Source organism: Pseudopipra pipra, chromosome 3 (assembly GCF_036250125.1).
Source record: "Pseudopipra pipra isolate bDixPip1 chromosome 3, bDixPip1.hap1, whole genome shotgun sequence".
NCBI classification, from domain to species: Eukaryota; Metazoa; Chordata; class Aves; order Passeriformes; family Pipridae; genus Pseudopipra; species Pseudopipra pipra.
Window position 1 is genome coordinate 49,725,427 of NC_087551.1, and position 18,352 is coordinate 49,743,778.

Sequence of the window (18,352 nt, forward strand, 5' to 3'; positions counted from 1 at the left end):
ATGAGTTATAGTAGCTGGCTGATGATTACATCTGTTTTCCTCTTGTATTTTTGATGGAAGGTGTTACAGAAGTGAACTTCCAAAACTAATTTAGTTTTCTCTATTGCTGAATAGAAAAAGCTGTCTGACACTCAAAACATTAAAGCAAATATTTTAATCAAAACACTTTAAGAACTGATTTACACTGTATAAATGCAAGTTCTCCTGGCTCAAAGAAGGTCTGAACTAATGAGGCTACAATGCCACATTAATTTTAATTATCTGGATTTGCTGCTTAGAAACTATCTTGAGGTTGGATGAAGAGTCCTGTTCCAGACTTTTGTCTGAGCTCCTGGATATTTTCATGCTATGGCATTTCTGAAGTGCTCTTTTCCACAGCTGAAAACTTCCCTAGAGAAGGTAGGAAACCCCATCTATTCAACATTAAAACCTCCATAAAGGTCTAGACTGTGGTTGCAGTCTACCTCAAACAGTGAGTGCTTGATTTTTAAATTTTTTTTTTGTCTTGTTTTAATTTTCTTTGTGGAGGTAGTGCTGCGACTCGTGGTGATGATAGATGTTGCTTTTTTGGAATATGCATGATTGTTAGGTTTTCAAATATCTTTTAACTAAGCAGCAGCCATTTCACTTTCTTGAAGTGGTTCTTGTGTACATAAGTTGCTGACAATTCCAGTGGGAACCAAATTGCTTCAAAAAAATAGTTCAGACTTTGTTTTGTATTTAACAACAGTCATTTTGAAGGTAGTAATTTTCTGAGGAATCTGTATTTTTCTTCAAGCAAATCTTGCATAGACTTGCTCTTTACCTTGCCTTCTCTTTACCATTTTAAAAAAAGTGAGAGGAACAGCAGTGGAAATGTGAATGTCTTCTCTTGGCATTTGGGGAGCAGAGTGGTAGTGAAGGAGATGGAAGTGGTGTGGGGAAAGGAAAACCCTTACTGTTTCTGTAGCCTTTCCTTCACTATGCAGCAAGTGCACACAAATACTCAGGTTTCTTTAAACCACCAAGCCCTTTGACCCTTTCCTTGCTTCTAATAAATCAGATGTCAAATTATTAAATTCCAGTGCTTGTATTTTTTCATAAGATTATCTTATTCATGCAGAAATATTGCTGGATATTTCCGTTAAGCTACAGGATTGTGGAAAAAACTTAGAAGTGCTGAGCATTATAAACAGGTATAGCTCTTTGAGGGGCTTGAAGCAATACAGGTGTCTTTGAGGGGCTTGGAGCAATATTTTGCTGTATATGGCACTTCCTTCTAGCCATCATATGAAAAGAATGGGGTTTCCCCTTCCCTTGGAACTGGAACAGTTACGGGAAGTGAGTTGCAATATATGGATATCCATTCTTTTGGATACTTTCATCTGGAGGAAAGACAGACATTTTGCCTGTGAAACCTGCTATCATATGATTCAATCTTGTAGTATTATTACCTGTGTTATGTAACTTTGGAAATGCTTCCTGTGATTGCATGCAACATTTTATACAGTTTCTTGTTTTAGGATGTTGAGGTAATGCTTTGGATGGGTTATGGGCCTAATCTGGGTTTCTCCCCTCTTATCAGCTTCCTATTTTAATAGGAATTTTACAGCAAAGTATTATCTGCAGGAAGGGTGTATAGGAGAACTAACTTGAACTGTGTGCTTTTCTGTTGATGATCTGTTTTCCATCTTGTAGTATTAAACTGGGCTGCGTGTGCTTGGAAATCTTGTAACACTGAATTATTCCCTTCCCAGTGCTAATAAAAGTATTTTGCTTCTGACATCCACAGCTTGTACAAAACAGAAGCTCTGTGTTTATACTCTCATGGGAACTCTTTACACTGTGCAGTAGTGCGTTTCTTAGGGCCAAAGAAAGGACCCATCTGAAGTCCTCTAGTACAATGAGAAATAGCAAACTACAGTATCTAAGGTGGCACCTGCAACAACTTTTAAAAGAAGAGTTAAGATGTAATAGGTAGTGTTATTTTTAAAGCCAGGGTTTACATTTTAATAATATTGAAGAACAGCATGTTTTAATGCTGTTTGTTTTTTTTTTAATCTGGCAATGTAGGTTTCGTTAATGACCACTCATCTTTTTGACATTTTTAGATAAAATTTAAGCTAAATAGTGCAAAACATTTACAATTGATGTTGAGCTACTGCATTAGCTTTTAAGAATAAATTACCATCATGCATTTAAGGAGATGTGAACTAAGGTTGCATAAGCAACTTCTGGGGACGATGTCAACCTTTTAATAGTCCATGTCAAGTTGGATTTCTGGTAAACACAAGCCATAGAAATACCACTCCATGCAACACTGATATGCAGCTGTTTTTGTGGTGTGAAGTGGAGCTATATGTAATAGCACAAATTTCTGGACAAAATAGCTAAGTAAAATTACAGGTACTTCAACAAAACAGTAATTTCTTTTAATGTTTTGGCATATATTTTTCCATGTTCTGTGAAAAGCACAAAAAAATATAAGACACTCTAATGACCAGGCACTGGGTTTGCATATTTAAAATAAGAGTTCCAGCTCCATGGTACCCATTGTTTATGTGAGGACATAGTTTCCTCTTTTGATTTTGGTGGAAGAGTGCCATCTACTGAGTTGTTTGAATTGTACCTTAGTTTATTTGTGATGGTAATTTTGAGCAAACTTATAAAATTGTCACTACTACTTTGACAGTAGTGAAATAGTAAGTTTCTCAGTCCTTTGGTGATATGCAAACCTAAACATTATGCTGTAGTGGAACCTGAGGAGTCTTAAAATAAAATGGAAAATACTTGTCTTAGAAAGAACGTGTTACAAAATACTTAGAGTACCAATTAAAGGATAACTATTGATCACTTACGTATGCTTGAGGCTAATTTTAAAATTATTTAGTGTCATTTTGAATGAAGAATATTTAAGATGTCTCTACTTTTGCCTTTGAGCAGACAAGGGAAACTTTCTCTTATGACCCATTTATTGCATTTCGTTTGTATTTTTGGATTTAGACACTGCTAGCTGAAATACTTAAAAAGCAATAGCAGCAGTACTGCCTGTGAACATCACTTTGGGTAGTTGGAAGATTTTACAGCTTGTGACTTCTGTGAGTCTGGGGACAGATTGTAATATCAAGTTGGTATAGACAGAAGAGTTAAACTTGTACCTACCATCTTAATTTGGGGTCTGAGTTTCTCCTTGTCTATACCATGGAAATGTTGGTGCTTCTAATCTATGACCCTCTTAGTGCTTCGACAAGTGACTTTGCTGGTAACTACTTCAAAAAGCTGTGTAAGTAAACACATGGTATACCTGCATCACTGTATTGATAAAACTTCCAGTGATGAAAGAAACTTTCTTCAAAAGGATGTTTAGAAGAGGAAGTTATTTTAGCACCATCATTGGTACAATGCAAAATGGCGTGAGAAGCAGAAGGGTAGATTTAAGCCTCATACACAAGTTGAGTGATAAAGGTCAATTGGTGTTGATGGACAATAAAGAATTGGACAAGGATTGGCAATGTTCTTTGAAGATGTTTAATTGTCCTTTTATTAGATAATATCTATGGTTATTTATGCTTTCATAAGTTAAATAAGTATATAAATTCACTTAGCATCTAGTTCTAGAACATTACATTTGATAATGCTGCTCTTGGCAATGTCTGTACAAAGTATCTGGACTCTGGGAAAAAACATCATTCTTATTCCAAGTATACCTTGGAGTATTCTTGGCCAAGAAGCTGTGGATGTAAGAGGAAAAGCCTGGCTAATTATTAATGTTGTGATATAGTAGGTGCTACCAAAAGCATGGATGAGGTAGGATATCAGTAATAACACATTAAAATTTGACATGAGAATTAAACTGGATTAAATGGATGACAGATGAGCAGTACTTTAAAGCCTGCAACAGAATACAAAGATTTTACTTCTGAATTTTGATGGAGTTCTTAAAAAAAATGCATAATTATTTTCTGGATTTACTCTTGCGTATGTAGTCTTTGGAAAAACTTCAGCGAATTAGGATTTCGCCCATTTCACTGCATCTCCTGTAGTCAGAAGAAACAGTGTAACAGAAACCGTTGTAACAGTGTCCTACTCTTCCCCTTGTGTTCTACTGTTCTCCTTCTCTTCCGTCCCACCGAGAAAAAAATACTGGATTAGTCATCTTCTTTGCGCTGTTAGTGCTGAAATACAGCCTTTAGACTAAAGTAATAGAATCTGTATCAGAAAGCGAAGCAAGTGAAATCAAGGAAAGCCTGTAGCCCTTTTAGTTTCTTGTTGTTTGGTCTAAATTGATGTTTTTACCTCTTCATTTAACAGCACGCTTTACCATCTGTGAATTGTGCATATAGAAACTTATCATTAAAACAAATTTTTTTTCTCGTTTAATTTTAAATCACAGGGTTTGGCTTTTTTCATCCTGTTTGCATTTGTACTTCTCAATTATGTCTTGTTCCAATGAACGATTGCCTCTCACTGGCAGCTCTGAGAAAAATTCTACCAAATACAGCCTCTACAGAAAATTTGCTGACACTTTTTGTAGCTGTTTGGGAAATGCTGTATCTGTGCATTTTTATTTAAGCAACTTTGAAGTTTAAGAAGAGCTTTGACTCCTATTTGTTGTTGTTGGAAAATGGAAAGGAAGCAGAATAGACCCTCAGTAATACAGGAGGAAGTAGTTAGTGACCTCCTGAGCCATTTAGGCACTTATAAGTCTATGGGACTGAATGAGATTCATCCAAGGGTACTGAGAGAGTTGTTGGAAGAGCTTGCTAAGCCACTCTCCATCATTTATCATCAGTCCTGACTAACCAGAGAGGTCGACTGGAGGTTGGCCAATGTAACACCCATCCACAGGATGGGCTGAAAGGAGGCTCTGGGAACTAAGGCCTGTTGGCCTGACCCTGGTGTCCAGGAAGTTTATGGAACAGATAATCTTGAGTGTGATCACATGGCACATACAGGACAACCAAGGGATCAGGACCAGCCAGCATGGGTTTAGGAAAGGCAGGTTCTGCCTGATCAATCTGATCTCCTTTTGTGATCAGGTGCCCCACCTAATGGATGAAGGAAAAGCCGTGGATGTTGTTTGCCTTAAGTACTTAAGAACTTAAGTAAAGCCTTTGACACTGTTTCCCACCACATTCTCCTGGAGAAACTGACTGCTCATGGCTTGGACAGGTGCACTCTTTGCTGGGTTAAAAACTGGCTGGCTGGCCAGGTCCAGAGAGTGGTGTTGAATGGTGTCATATCCAGTTGGTGGCTGGTCACTAGTGGGGCTTAGTGTTGGGGGCAGCTCTGTTTAATATCTTTATTGATGATCTGGATGAGGGAATTGGGTGTACCATCAGTAAGTTTGAGGATAACACTAAGTTGGGTAGGAGTGTTGATCTGCTGGAGGGCAGGAAGGCTCTGCAGAGGGATCTGAACAGGCTGGATCGATGGACTGAGGCCAATGGTATGAGTTCAACAAGGCCGGGGCAAGGTCCTACACTTTGGCCACAACAACCCCATGCAGTGCTTGGGGAAAAGTGGCTGGAAAGCTGCTCAGCAGAAAAGGACCTGGGGATGTGATCTGACAGCCGTCTAAACAGAAGCCAAGAAGGCCAATGGCATCCTGGCTTGTATCAAAAATAGTGTGGCCAGTAGGACTAGAGCAGTGTACTCAGAACCGGTGAGGTCACATCTTGAGTACTGTGTCCAGTTCTGGGCCCCTCACTGCAAGAAAGACCTTGAGGGGCTGGAGTGCATCCAGAGAAGAGAATGGAGCACAAGTCCTGTGAAAAGCAGCTGAGGGAGCTGGGGTTGTTTAGGCTGGAGGAAAGGAGGCTCATGGGAGACCTTATCACTTTCTACAACCACCTGAAAGGAGGTTGTAGCCAGGTGGGGATCAGCCTCTTCTCCCAGGCAACTAGTGACGGGAAAGGAGGACATGGCCTCAAGCTGCACCAGGGAAGGTTCAGGTTACATGTCAGGAGGAATTTCATAATGGAAAAGGTTATTAAACATGGGAATGGACTGCCCAGGGAGGTGGTAGAGTCACCATTCCTGGAGGTGTTCAAGAAATGACTGTATGTGGCACCTAGTGCCATGGTCACCATGGTGGTGATCCGTCAGAGATTGGACCTGATGAACTTAAAGGTTTTTTCAACCTAAATGATTCTGTGATAACTGCCTTATGCTAAGTATTGAATTGATACTTACAATTTTTTCAACTGTTTCTGATGTCAGATGGGTCAACCACAAATCACGAATCTCCCAATATCCCCTAGATCTACTTAGAGTAACTAAAGAATTAAAAGAAGACTGCTCTTCTGTCATTTTTATAATTATTCTGGAATTAATTCTCTCTTTCAAACATGATTTCTAAGGGCAGATGTGCACGAAGTTGCTCCCATGTAGCTAAGCTATAAATAAGAGTAATAACTTAAAAAAAAAAGAGTGCTTTGCAGAGAAAACTTGCATGTTGCTAATGCAAATGCTCGAAGTATAAGCGTAAGTCTGAAGCTTGTTGGAAAAAATATCTTTTGGAAATGTTGCCTTTTCTCATAAATGAAAGTAAAATCAGTGTTATTATGTGATATTAAATTAAGGTCCTACTGTGCTTTTACTATGTATGACCTGCACTTCTAGCAGTTATGAAAATGAACACTGATGTTAGGACATGAGTATGTTATCTCTTCCTTCTCTCAGGCACAGCTGTTGTCTCTTGTTTTTTTCAGAAAACGTGCAGTGAAGACAGTGAAATACTAGTGTTTTCCAGGTTTAATTTCCAAGTAGCAGTGGGGAACACAGAAGCAATATTCAGAAGTACACCTTGCTATTAATTTATCCAATTTCTTAATATTTGGAACAGGGGTTGAAGCAGAAATAGTAGAATGAACTGCTTGGACGTGAAAGAAGAAGGAATGGGTCTTTGATTAGAAAACTGCTCAGAGCAGAGTATTTCCTCCAGAGCTATTCTAGGGCTTTGGCAGAGAGTTTTTCCTGTCTACATAATTAAAATGCTTTGCCCATCTTGTCATTATTCATTATAATTCTTGCCTGGTTTGGGAACCACTATATAGTAGATGATCACTTCTTAGCACAGTGAGCTCTCTTGCCTTCAGGACACATACACAAGTATAGAGGATTTGGGCAAACTGCATTCCCTGGCGTGCTGCCTGTTTTGTGTGTTTGAGAGGTGCTTCACATGTACTGAAACAGGCGTGTATTATCCTTCTACAGTCAGTATTTAAGTGACATGCTTTTTCAACTCAGCATACCCCGCAAAACTGGAAGGCTTTGCATTGCTTTAGAAAAGAAGATTAATGCTGGTTAGGAGGATGATATTAATTTGAGATGAGAAGAATAATTTTAACTACTAGGTGAAAAAGTGAGGATGACATAATCCTTCAGCAAAGGAACTAAGTAAGAGTAGCTGCAAGGGCTTTTTTTTTTTTTTTATAACAGTAAGCACTATAGAAGAGGCCAAACTCTATTTTCAGATCTTCACTAATTTGTCAGAGAAATTTGCTCTGCATATTTAAAGCTTGTGTAATCTTATTCTCAGTGCTGCATATTTACGGATTTCTGGAAAAACGGTTCAGGTGTCCTGGAAAATGTAAAAGAATTTTTTGTTTAAGGAAACATTGAAGCATTCTTAATCTTGAAATTTTTACTGACCAGCTGTAACAGTGCTTCTAGAAATATTTGCTTCAGAAGTGCTTACAGAAAACATTTGAAGTATAGAATTTAAAGGGGGAAGTAACCTAAGGAATCTGTGGGCTTTCTGTTTTTTTCTGGGTTGTACTCCTCTGGTTTTGAGGTAAGGTAGCTGTAGAGCCTCAATTCCAAATAAACTCTGGGTGGATGAATGAACAAGGTTTACATTTAATTATGTTGAAAGCTGATATTCAGGGGACAGGCTGGGAAAATCTTCTTTTATTAGAAAACTACTTGTGTCAGCGCAGATAAATAACAAGAATCAGAATTTCACATTTGGAAATTACTTTTCATCTATTTCTGCAAATAATTATTAATTCAAGTGAATACAGATGCATGAACAAGGCTGAAGCCAATCAGCTCTGAAACTTATGGTATTCCTTGTGGGTTTTTTCCAGTCTGGCAATTTGTGTAGTCAATCCATAGTTAATGTAAAAGCAACGACTTCACATTAAAAGTATCCTGAGTTTGTGTAGGAAGGTATCATTTATGGGGACAACACCCCCTCCGCTCTTTTTTTTTTTAAAGCTGTAAACTGTGACTGGAATACAGATGACTGCTTTGTAAATAACCATATTGCTAAGAATGTAAAATAAAAGCAAAAAAAAACAGGTGAGGCAAGCTGACTCTAAGTCCTTCCATGCGAGAACAAAATTAAGCTACTAATTCTTTTTGGGGAAGAAAGCTGGTATTAAGTTTGCTGGATTATTCAGCATCTGTTTAGTGTGTATCTCATCACTTAGCTGGATGTTATGCAGACTCATTAGAATTCTAGAAGAATTATTTAAGTTTAAAAGTTAAACTATCACAGTGCATTGAAGCAGACTTTTCCTCACTGTTGTTCTACTTACATTTTATTTCACCAGCTTAGAGGCTGAGCAGGAGATGTGTTTGAGTTTTGATTTACATGCAGCCTAATACTCTTTTCAGCCTTTCAGCTGTCTCTAGCATGAATGCACATATCTTTTGTGAGTATTTGTATCCACGTTGGTTTTGATCAGCAATTTCTCAGAAAATGGAAAACTTGCAGAATGGGTGTGAATTGTACTCTTATTAATTTCTATCATATACTGAGAGAAAAAAAATTGTACATAATATTCCCTGTTTTTAATACAGCTTTGGGACAATTTCCTTTCTTCCAAAAGCTATGATGCCTGTTTAAAAGAAGAGTTGCTCAGCCCTGACAAATTATACTCCAGAAACCATGGGCAAACTATGATGATGAAATGCTGACCACTTTGCATAATTCATCTGGACTTATGTTATTTCTGCTCTGTCTCCTAGAGGTTAGAGAACTTACTTAATTTTGTATCAAAAGCAAGTGGATAATCACATTTGAAATACATAATCTTTGCAGCTAATAAATGAATCACCTATGGAGAACTGAAGGAGCAGTGTTGCTGCTACTTCTATCAATACTCATTATGGAAGTATAGGACTGATCTAAGAGTGAGAGAGAAAATGAGCAAGCTTTTGTTATCTCATAGCTGGTGTGAATCCAGAAGTCTTGATACAGAGATCCTGGAAGCTTAATTTATACATAATTTTCCATTGACTCTTCTGTATTTTGACTACTGATCTTTTCACCTCTGTTACAGCAGACTTTTTTTAACATGCCTTGCATTATTGAGCTCTTCTTTCTGTAAGTAATGTTTAAAAAAAGGAGAGAAGGATCTTGAAAAATGTAATCATTTGTTTTATGATGCTTATTTGGATTAACTTCATTTTATTCTAGTTCTGATATTTAACACTGTTCAAAGAACTTAATATTATGTTCTCCATGATGAAGAATCTCTTAAATAACTATAAGTTAAGCGTATTTTTTTTGTATTTCGAGGTCTGCCTTTTAATTTCTTTCTATTTCAAGGTGTGCCTTTTAGTTTCTTTGTGTTACTTTGTGGCTTTTATGAATTACTGTTTTCATGACCACTCTGCTCTGTGTGGTTAAATATTTTGAGTGCCCTAGCTAGAAGCAGGATGTCAGCCTGTGTGAATGTGATATTAGTGAAAGTGAAAATGTTGCTTGTGGTGTGTGTTTGTTTCTGTTACATGCAACAAATTATTCCTTAATGGTGCCAATTCCAGCTTTGGTCGGCCAGGAGTTGAATGCTACTGCCAACATGATAGTGGAGCTGCAGTAATCCAGCTTCAGTTCCTGATTAATGAGGTTAGTAAAATGATGTATGTGTAATTCAAAGAAGATACAGAATGTATTTTCTTTAATTTCTCATTAAGCAAACATAAAAGTTAGCTAATGCAAATGACTTAGCATGAATGACAAACAGTAAAAACAGTTATAAATAAATTAACTTTTTTAGTTTTAGAAAATGCTTGACTAACTGCTGAAAATATCTTTGTCTCTAGAGTGCTCTTTTTTGTAATAAGCAAGAACTTAATAGGAATATCTCTTCATGTTGTTGAACATTGCAACTTATCTGTAGAAGTGGTAAAGTACTTTTTCCATAGTACTGCCAGTTTCACTAGGTAGTTCATTTTATTTTGATAGAGTTACTGTTTTAGACACGAGCTGAATAACGTTCCCTCAAGTTCAGGTGTGTGTTTATAGGGATGTAGCATCTGACATCTGGCAGCAGTGCTGTACTTGAGTTAGCTAGGGACAGATTTGAAGAGGGACATCTCTAGCTTTGTCAGCACATAGATATTAGCAGTTGAGTTCATTGCTTGATTTCTTTACAGACATGGGCATGAAGGAATTGATGTGCACACACTGGAAAAAGCTCCTTCCCCATCACCTCTCAGTATAGCTCTGAACCAAATGTGAGCAAGCTGAACATGTGATCACATCAGTTACCTCATTCCTACTATATCCTGCTTATAATTTTTTTTTCATCCTGGTGATAAATACGTGATATATTTCCCCTGTGATGATGTGCTGTTACTAGGGATATGAAAACAAGTTGACTAAAACTTTTTGTTTCTCGTAGGGAGCTCTTGTGAGTGCCTTGGCTGACGATACCTTACACCTGTGGAACTTGCGTCAGAAGAGACCTGCTATACTTCATTCACTCAAATTCAACCGAGAACGGTAGGGTTTGGGTTATTATTACCTTGCCCCTTAGCATCACACTACGTCCTATTGTAAGATCAGATTTATTAATGCAGTCCAATTCATAACTTCTTAAATAATCGAAACTGGATTTGCACTGGGCTTGAATTTCAGTCTGTTAGGGCCAATAGTACTTGTGACTAGACACACTAGTCACCTAAACTGAGATGATTTTTCTATTACTTTACATATTGCATTGTTGAACATCAGTTTTCACATCTTTAAAATGTGGAGGGATAGAATACTTTAAATGCATGTCTGCAAAGTAATTTTGGAACAAGAGGAAGTGTATGCACCAACAAGACAACAGGAGTACTAGTTCAATTTTTTACCTGGAAGTTTTTCTCCCTTCATGACAAATTGAAGTTCTGCAGTGTTAGAGCTCCTGTGTGTGTCAGAGAAGCTGAAAACAACTTGCATTTCGACTAACACATTTGAGACTCAAGTAACACCATTTGAAGCATTCTAGGGAGACTTTTAAGATTAAACTTCTAAAATTCTGCTGATTAAATGTCTGGAAAAAAAAGTCCTCTTTTTAATTGCAAGTAGTACTTCCTTTTTAGGAAGCAACCCTTTTTTTCCAGTATGTATAAAGTCTCAACTGGAATGCTGTGTTTGCTTTTGAGGAGTATGCATTAGAGATGGACTGCTTGGAGAGCTCAAAGGATACTAGCAAGAACACAGAATAATCTGTGACTTGTATCTCTGTTAAATAGAGCAGGAAGTAATAAGCTCTAAGTAATGGATAGCAATAGAAAGAGGTAAGTTAAATACTTATATAATACCTTCTAGTGTAGTGTCGTACATAGTGCTAAACAAACTGTTGGTTGGGTTATGTAGTAACCTTGTAGTTTTAAAGAGCAGGTTATAAACAGTTTTGTCAGAAATAACATAAATGCAGATTACTGGGGTTTTTTTGCGTAAAGGACTAAGTGATTCTAAGTCCTTTTTGAAGTTGTTTCTAAGATCACAGTGCATAAACTTTTTAATGACGTCTTTAGGCATAGGACAGGGGGTAATAGCTTTAAACTGCAAGATTTAGATTAAGTATTAGAAAGAAATTGTTCACTGTGAGGATGGTGAGATGCTATAACAGATTGCTCAGAAAAGCGGTGGATGCCCTATCCCTTGAAGTGTTCAAGAACAGGTTGGATGGGCTTTGATATTCTGAAAGATGTCCCTGCCTTGAGCAAGTGGATTGGACTAACTGGTATTTAAAGGCCCCTTCAGACCCAAAGCATTGCATGATTCTGAACTGTTATACAGAAAACAGAAAGCTTTGTTGACAGTGCAAAATTCTTTCCCCAAGGGAGTGACAGTGTTCCTTTATGCAGCATAAAAGTCAAATGGAGAGAAATGCAATTTACAACCGCTAGTTTAATGAGGATTGTCCAAGTGTGGGAGATAGTGTATCCAAACTGAATTTTCTCCCTCTCCCTTCCTTTTTTTTTTTTTTTTAATGACTTTTCTCTTGTAGCACCTACTTAAGTGTCAATATAAAATTATGATTTGCAGCCTGAAACATTGGCTTCTAACTAATGCTTTAAAACAGGTATCTGAGGAGGTGATTCTGATTGTGTGCAAATCCGTTGTAAACTGGCTTAGAGTTTTAGATGTATGGGTATCTGTGGTTAAACAGAGTGAAAGTTTTTAACTGTCTTTTTTCTGTAAATGTGATGATGTCAATAGCAAAACCTGTCACAGGACTTGAACTGTGTCTTATCAGACACAGAACTCTTATCAGAAAGAGGAGTAGGGGTAGAAAGGATTCTAGGTACTGATGTCACTTTAGTGGCTGTATTAGTTATTAATTTTGGGCAGAGTACTGTTTTTTTCTGGGAAAACCTGTGCCTTGCTAAGATAGGTAATGAGAGCACCATAGTCACCATGAGTGGTGTCAGTATAGTTTGAGACAAGGGCTTATTCTTCTAGCAATTTTAATCTTGACATATCCATTACAATAACATATAAATGTAGCCAGAACACTTAAGATCCCAGATCTGTACATTGGCATAGCCACTTAGGTCATGCTGAATGACTGTTAAGTGTTTTCAAATATTCTATTTTCATTCAACTAGTTTATAGAATACAGCATTAAACAATAATATGTAATCGCATTACCAGGAAATTATTTTGATTTGAACTTGAGAGAACTGCAAAAAATTCACCCTTGAATAGTTCTAAAGAGATGCCCTTAAAACACTAGGGGTTCTTAGTGATCAATTATACCTAATAGCTTTTACACCTAATTTATACCTAATTATATCTAAATGTTTTATGAAATTGAAGTAAATGGGCTTTGCTTAGGTCAGTTATGATGTATATTAACTACGAATTTTATTGAGAAGAGCATTCACGAATAAAACTGGGTCTTCTCTGTGAGAACACATCCTTAAGGGGAAGGTAGCACCTAAGATTCATAAATGCTCATTGGTTGAAAGGAACAACAAAAGTCAGAGGGTCTGCAAACAATCAGAGTTTTATTAGTAAATTACACAGTTAGCATGGAAATGGGTATATTAGTCCCTGACCTACTATATAAGCACATGGCTGTCAGTTTTGGATATAGGAGTAGGGTGAGAGGGAAGAGAGGAGTTAAAGAGGGAGAGATGAATTAAGAAAGAGGAAAAGAGAAAAGAGAGGGGAAAAAGAGAGAATTTAAGAAAGAAAAAGAGGAGAAAAGATAGAAAGAGATCAGCAGTCATTCCAGCATCAATCCATCTGATGGCATGTCAATCCTGGTTTCAGCGTCAATCCAGGTGATAAGTTTTGATCCAGCTGCTTCGGTCTGGCTGTTGAGACGTTCAGGATCCTGGGGGCACTGCCCGGGCTTGGGGGAGTTCCTTTTTATGGACAGGTTTCTCTACCCCAAAGATAGGTTTCGTGCTTTCTATGTAAATTAGTTATCATGCATAGTCTGTTCTTTCAGGCCTTTCTGGAAATGGGTCAGAGGGCTTCAGGGGTCTTTGGTAGTCTTAATCTCACCCTATAGTCCATGTTCACTGCCTGCCACTCATTCCTCTGCTTGCACTGTACTGTGCTGTGGTTCTTTCTAAAGGAAAAGTGCTTCTGTACCTCCACCTGGCCCCCCTTCTCCAGCCAAATCTTATTCTTTCTCATGGTGTGTTAATACCAATAGTCCTTGATTATTACCAACAATTCTTGTCTGTTAGTTACTAACAGTCCTTGGCTGGCTCCACAGCCGTCTGGTTATCAGCGTTTGAGACATACACATTAGCCCCTTATCCTCTGGGAATTGAGAGCTCAAAAGGATCTTACTTTGGACTGCTATTTACAGGGTCATTAGAGAGTGGGCTTTAATATACATTAACCTCTTATAATCAAGAGTTCAAAAGGGTCTCATTTTGGACCACTCCTTATAGGGTTGCGAGAGAGTGGGCTTTAGTCATAGTAATTTTCCATCCTGGCTGTTGAGTCGATAACTTTCTTTGAAGATTCAACAACAAAAATATTATTCTACTTGGGTTGTTAGTCACACAAGAAAAATGAATTTCCAAGGCTATTTGTTAAAAACAGGTGCTCATTAAATACATGTTAGTTCCTGGGAACAGACAGTGTTTCTGATAAGCTTAAGGGGGGCTTAGTCCAAGTGCACTTCATCAAGGCCAAGGCCTAATGAGCATTTCTCAGCTCCATAGTGTGGCCTGGGTGGGGGGAAGCGGAGAATGCAGCACCACAATCCATCCCGTGACTACGGTCAACTTCTTTTGGCCTCTACATTCTCAATTCATGAGCACAAAAGTTGTTAGAAACCTAATTAATAAAATTTTTGAAATATTGTATGTTGTGGGAATATCTGCTCATAAGGATAACTAACTTCTCAAACAGGAGTTATTTGAAGTATTAAATACTACAACACAGGCTTGTAACTATCTTCACTGATGATACTTTGTCAGCTTGTGAAGGGAGATTAAATGTCTTGGAACTCTTAATATATGACTGAAGTAATTATTCTAGTTGCATCAGTATTTGCTCTAGGAATCTGTAGATGCTAAGGTTTAAAATTATATACCTGATTGGGATTACCTGGAAGTGTATTGACATTGCAGAAAAGCAGTATTTGTGTCCTGTTTAAAAGAAGTTGAATTTCAACGTCCCAGGTGAATTTTTATTCAGATTTTATTTCTAAATCGGGATTTGTGTAAGGTTTAGATGTGAATTAAAAGATTGTAGCATAGAAAGTTAACTGTAGCAGTTAGCTATCCAGATGAAAGGATTTTCTTAGTCTTGAAAACTATTCTTGAACCATGTTTAAAGAAATTAATTAAAAAAGGAATTGATAAAGCTATTACTTATTAGTGAATGCTGTATTCGTCTGGCACAGCCTTTTACTAGCTCTGGCTAATTCCCTGCTTTAACCATGTAGAAGAGTTACTGCCCAATGTCTAAGAACACAACTTTTAGATTTCATATTTGCTTATCCTGTTGGTAATTGAGTTTGGCTACCTTGCTTTCAGGTCTTTTGAACATCTTTCAGTTAAGAAAAAAACCCCGGGTGTAGCTTGTTTATAAAAGCTTGTGTCATGTATTTAAGTATTTTTGTATATTTACGTGAAAATTGGAGTATTAAATCACCTGAAAATTATTTCAGAATGCAGTCTTTAGTATATGATAGGAAAGTAATGTGAATTCTTATGTTTCTATTCATTAATTTTAAGAGCAGGGAGTAGGGAAAGAGTTTTTTTGATATAATTTTATGCCATTAAAGGCTTTGTTTTGATCTGTGGAAAATGTCTTCATTGGGTAACTTACATTTTCTTAGATCTGAGCAAAACATTTCTTTAAAAGCAGTGGCCAAAAGTCTTGAAAGATGCTGCTTTCTGTTGAATCATTAAATTAGTTGAGAGTCTGTAGATAAATGACCATTAATAGATTGATAAACTCCTGACTGTATTTTATAACAATGATGGTTAGTAATTTGAAGCAAGTCTTCTGAAGCAGGGATTGGTGAAGTTTTAGATGTATAACAAATCAGTTAGCTGAAATTACTGACAGGTGTCAAAAGCATAGTGAAAAATAAGGTAGTTCTGCACATTTTCTAGCCTTTTGTTTGTTGCATTTGTGAGGGTTTCCAGCTGCTTCATGTTCTGGTTACCAAACAAGAGTTAGGAGATAGTAAACCAATGTCATATTTGACCGCTGTTCCTTGACTGTGGGAATCAGTGTGTAGGGGCCAGGACAAAAATACATAATGATGCTTATATGGGGAACAGTTGCCTGTGTGACTTGTCATGTGAGTTAGAAGTGTCCTAAGTAGTACCTCTTTTCAGAATGCATAATTTTGAAGTGTGAACTTACTTAGTAGCCTAGCTTTTGTATTTCCCTAAGATATCTTCAGTGAATCACAAACTAGTTTCTTTGTCATCTACATATCTATGTAAAAATATCCTAAGCGTAGTAAAATTGTTGTGTGTTAACATGTAATGAAAGCTTCACATCAAATTTGTTTAAATTTACTTAGTAGTAAATATTATTGTTAGGCTAGGTTAGCTCTGAAATAAATGCAGTTAACACCTCTTATTAGAGTAAATATTGAAAGGAAGTTGAGATAGGTACCTAATCTAGCTTTAGTTTCCTACAATACAGGAACTGTTAAACAGGATCTGTGAAAGTCCCTGGCTGGTTAGTGATGCATGTTTGACCTTTCACACTACAGATCAACACCAAGTTTAAGAGGGTGGAACAGACTAACTTGATTAAAAAAAAAAAAGTAAAAGTAGCATGGGATGACAAATTTGAGATTCCTGTGCTGCAAATCAGCTTTATATACAAGTCCAAAAACTTTGTTTTGTTATCCAAGACTTAACATCCTTCCTGAGCTGACATTCCCTCTTGTAATGCCAAAAGAAATAGTTTACATGTCTTTATGCTGTCACAAAGCAAGAATCAGAATCATGGCATAAAAATAGAACTGAGCGTTTAGTGTGAGTGCTCTGCATATTGATCCCTGAATGCATTGATAGCAGTTTAATTTTTAATATGTCAGCTTCTATGCTGTGAGATTTAAATAGTTTTTCTCAACATGAAACTGCATAATTCAGAATTACAAAATCATGCTTAAAATATCTCTGATGTTATATCTTGCTGTAAACAGCAACTTAAACATTGTGCTTGAAACACAAACTCTGTCTACAGAGAGTGTATTTACTTCTCATTAGTAATAAGACTTTAAACTACTGTTGTCACATATATTACCTTGTTAGATACTGTAATTTTGTACCCAGCCTGTGCATTAGCAGAGGTTAGTTCTGAGAGTTTTCTTCCACCTCACTGAATTTATAAACTGACCAATTCTGCCACTTTGTGGATAGCAGAAGGACATACAGGTTTTCTTGCCTGTGAAAGCAGGTAATGATAGATATTGTTTATGTGTTTCTGGCTGTGGTTTTTTTCTTCCCCTTTCTCTGTATAAATATCACTATTTCACTTCAGCCTTTAAGGCCTGGCTTTTTCTCTTTTGCCCTGGATTACAAATACATACTCAAAACAATAGATCTGAGAAGTTAAATACTTGGAGTCTTTGCAGTCAATGATATATCGGCTACAAGTTTAATATACAACACAACTAAGTTTCTCGCACGCAACTAAGGTTTGTGTTTTTTTTTTTTAGCCTTTTTAAAATTACTTTCTTTAGAGTGAAAAGAAGTTATCACTGGGTCTATTTACTTGACGGTGTCATATAAAGCCTTTTAGCTGCTGAGGTTAAAAATTTAACTTAGTGGTGAACCACTAGATGATGTAATTAGGAGTTTGATCTTCTTTCAGGAAATTAGCAGAAGAAAATGAATTTATTGACTCCCTGGATTTGCTGTAGATGTGAATGTTTGTTTCATGAAGATCAGATTCCTTTGAAAAGTGTTGTCTTGAGGCCATGCGTTTGTGCAGAATTCCACATGCAAGTGTGGTCAATGGAACTGTAATTGCATCAGTTGCCTTCTGCTGCCTTTTGGCACTGAGACAAACCAGTGTGCTGAATCCTGTTACTCAGAAATTTCAGATTTCAGAGTCAGCTTTTAGATTGCCTCTGTTGCCCTGTTAGCTGTTTTCCTTTCACACTGACTTTCACAGTGGTATGAGGCATATAATAGCCAGCTGTTCTTGGGCAGAATTTGACCTCTAATCTTTAAGCCCTGCCTATCTGACAGACTTCTTCATCTGTGGCAAGCATAATTTTTCTGTCTTCTGTGGGAAAGCTACATTTCTGAAATGACCATTTATTTATTTATTTTAAGTCAGAGTTTGTGACTTCCTAGGTGCCTTTTGAGGCAACTGATACAAAAATGAAAAGAATTTTTCAGTATTGAAGGAATTCACACCAAACACCCTAAAGATCTGATGATTCCTTACCATGATGAAATACCCTGCACTACATATTTGTGAACTCCTCTTGGTATGCCTGACATGACTCAAAAAGTAACCAGACCATGACATCACAAGACACTTGAGTAGCTTTCTCTAACACGTTTACCCATTACTCCATCTTGACACCACTAGTGTCAACCACAACTCAGATATTGAACTTAGGTATTTCTCAGCTGCCTTAAGAAGCAGCTGTTTAAGCCAATATATTTGGAGAAGCACCATCTGGAG

The 18,352-nt window shown here is 37.2% G+C and overlaps 1 protein-coding gene across 6 annotated transcripts in view; it reads left to right on the forward strand.

Moving 5' to 3' along the window:
* The window catches only part of STXBP5 (syntaxin binding protein 5), a 98,606-nt gene that overhangs the window by 17,284 nt on the left and 62,970 nt on the right, over positions 1-18,352 (forward strand). For all 6 annotated transcript variants that reach the window (XM_064649075.1, XM_064649076.1, XM_064649077.1 and 3 more), the window contains exons 3-4: positions 9,760-9,841; positions 10,620-10,720. In XM_064649075.1, the coding sequence (XP_064505145.1) occupies positions 9,760-9,841; positions 10,620-10,720 (183 nt within the window). The remainder of the gene's footprint in view (positions 1-9,759; positions 9,842-10,619; positions 10,721-18,352) is intronic.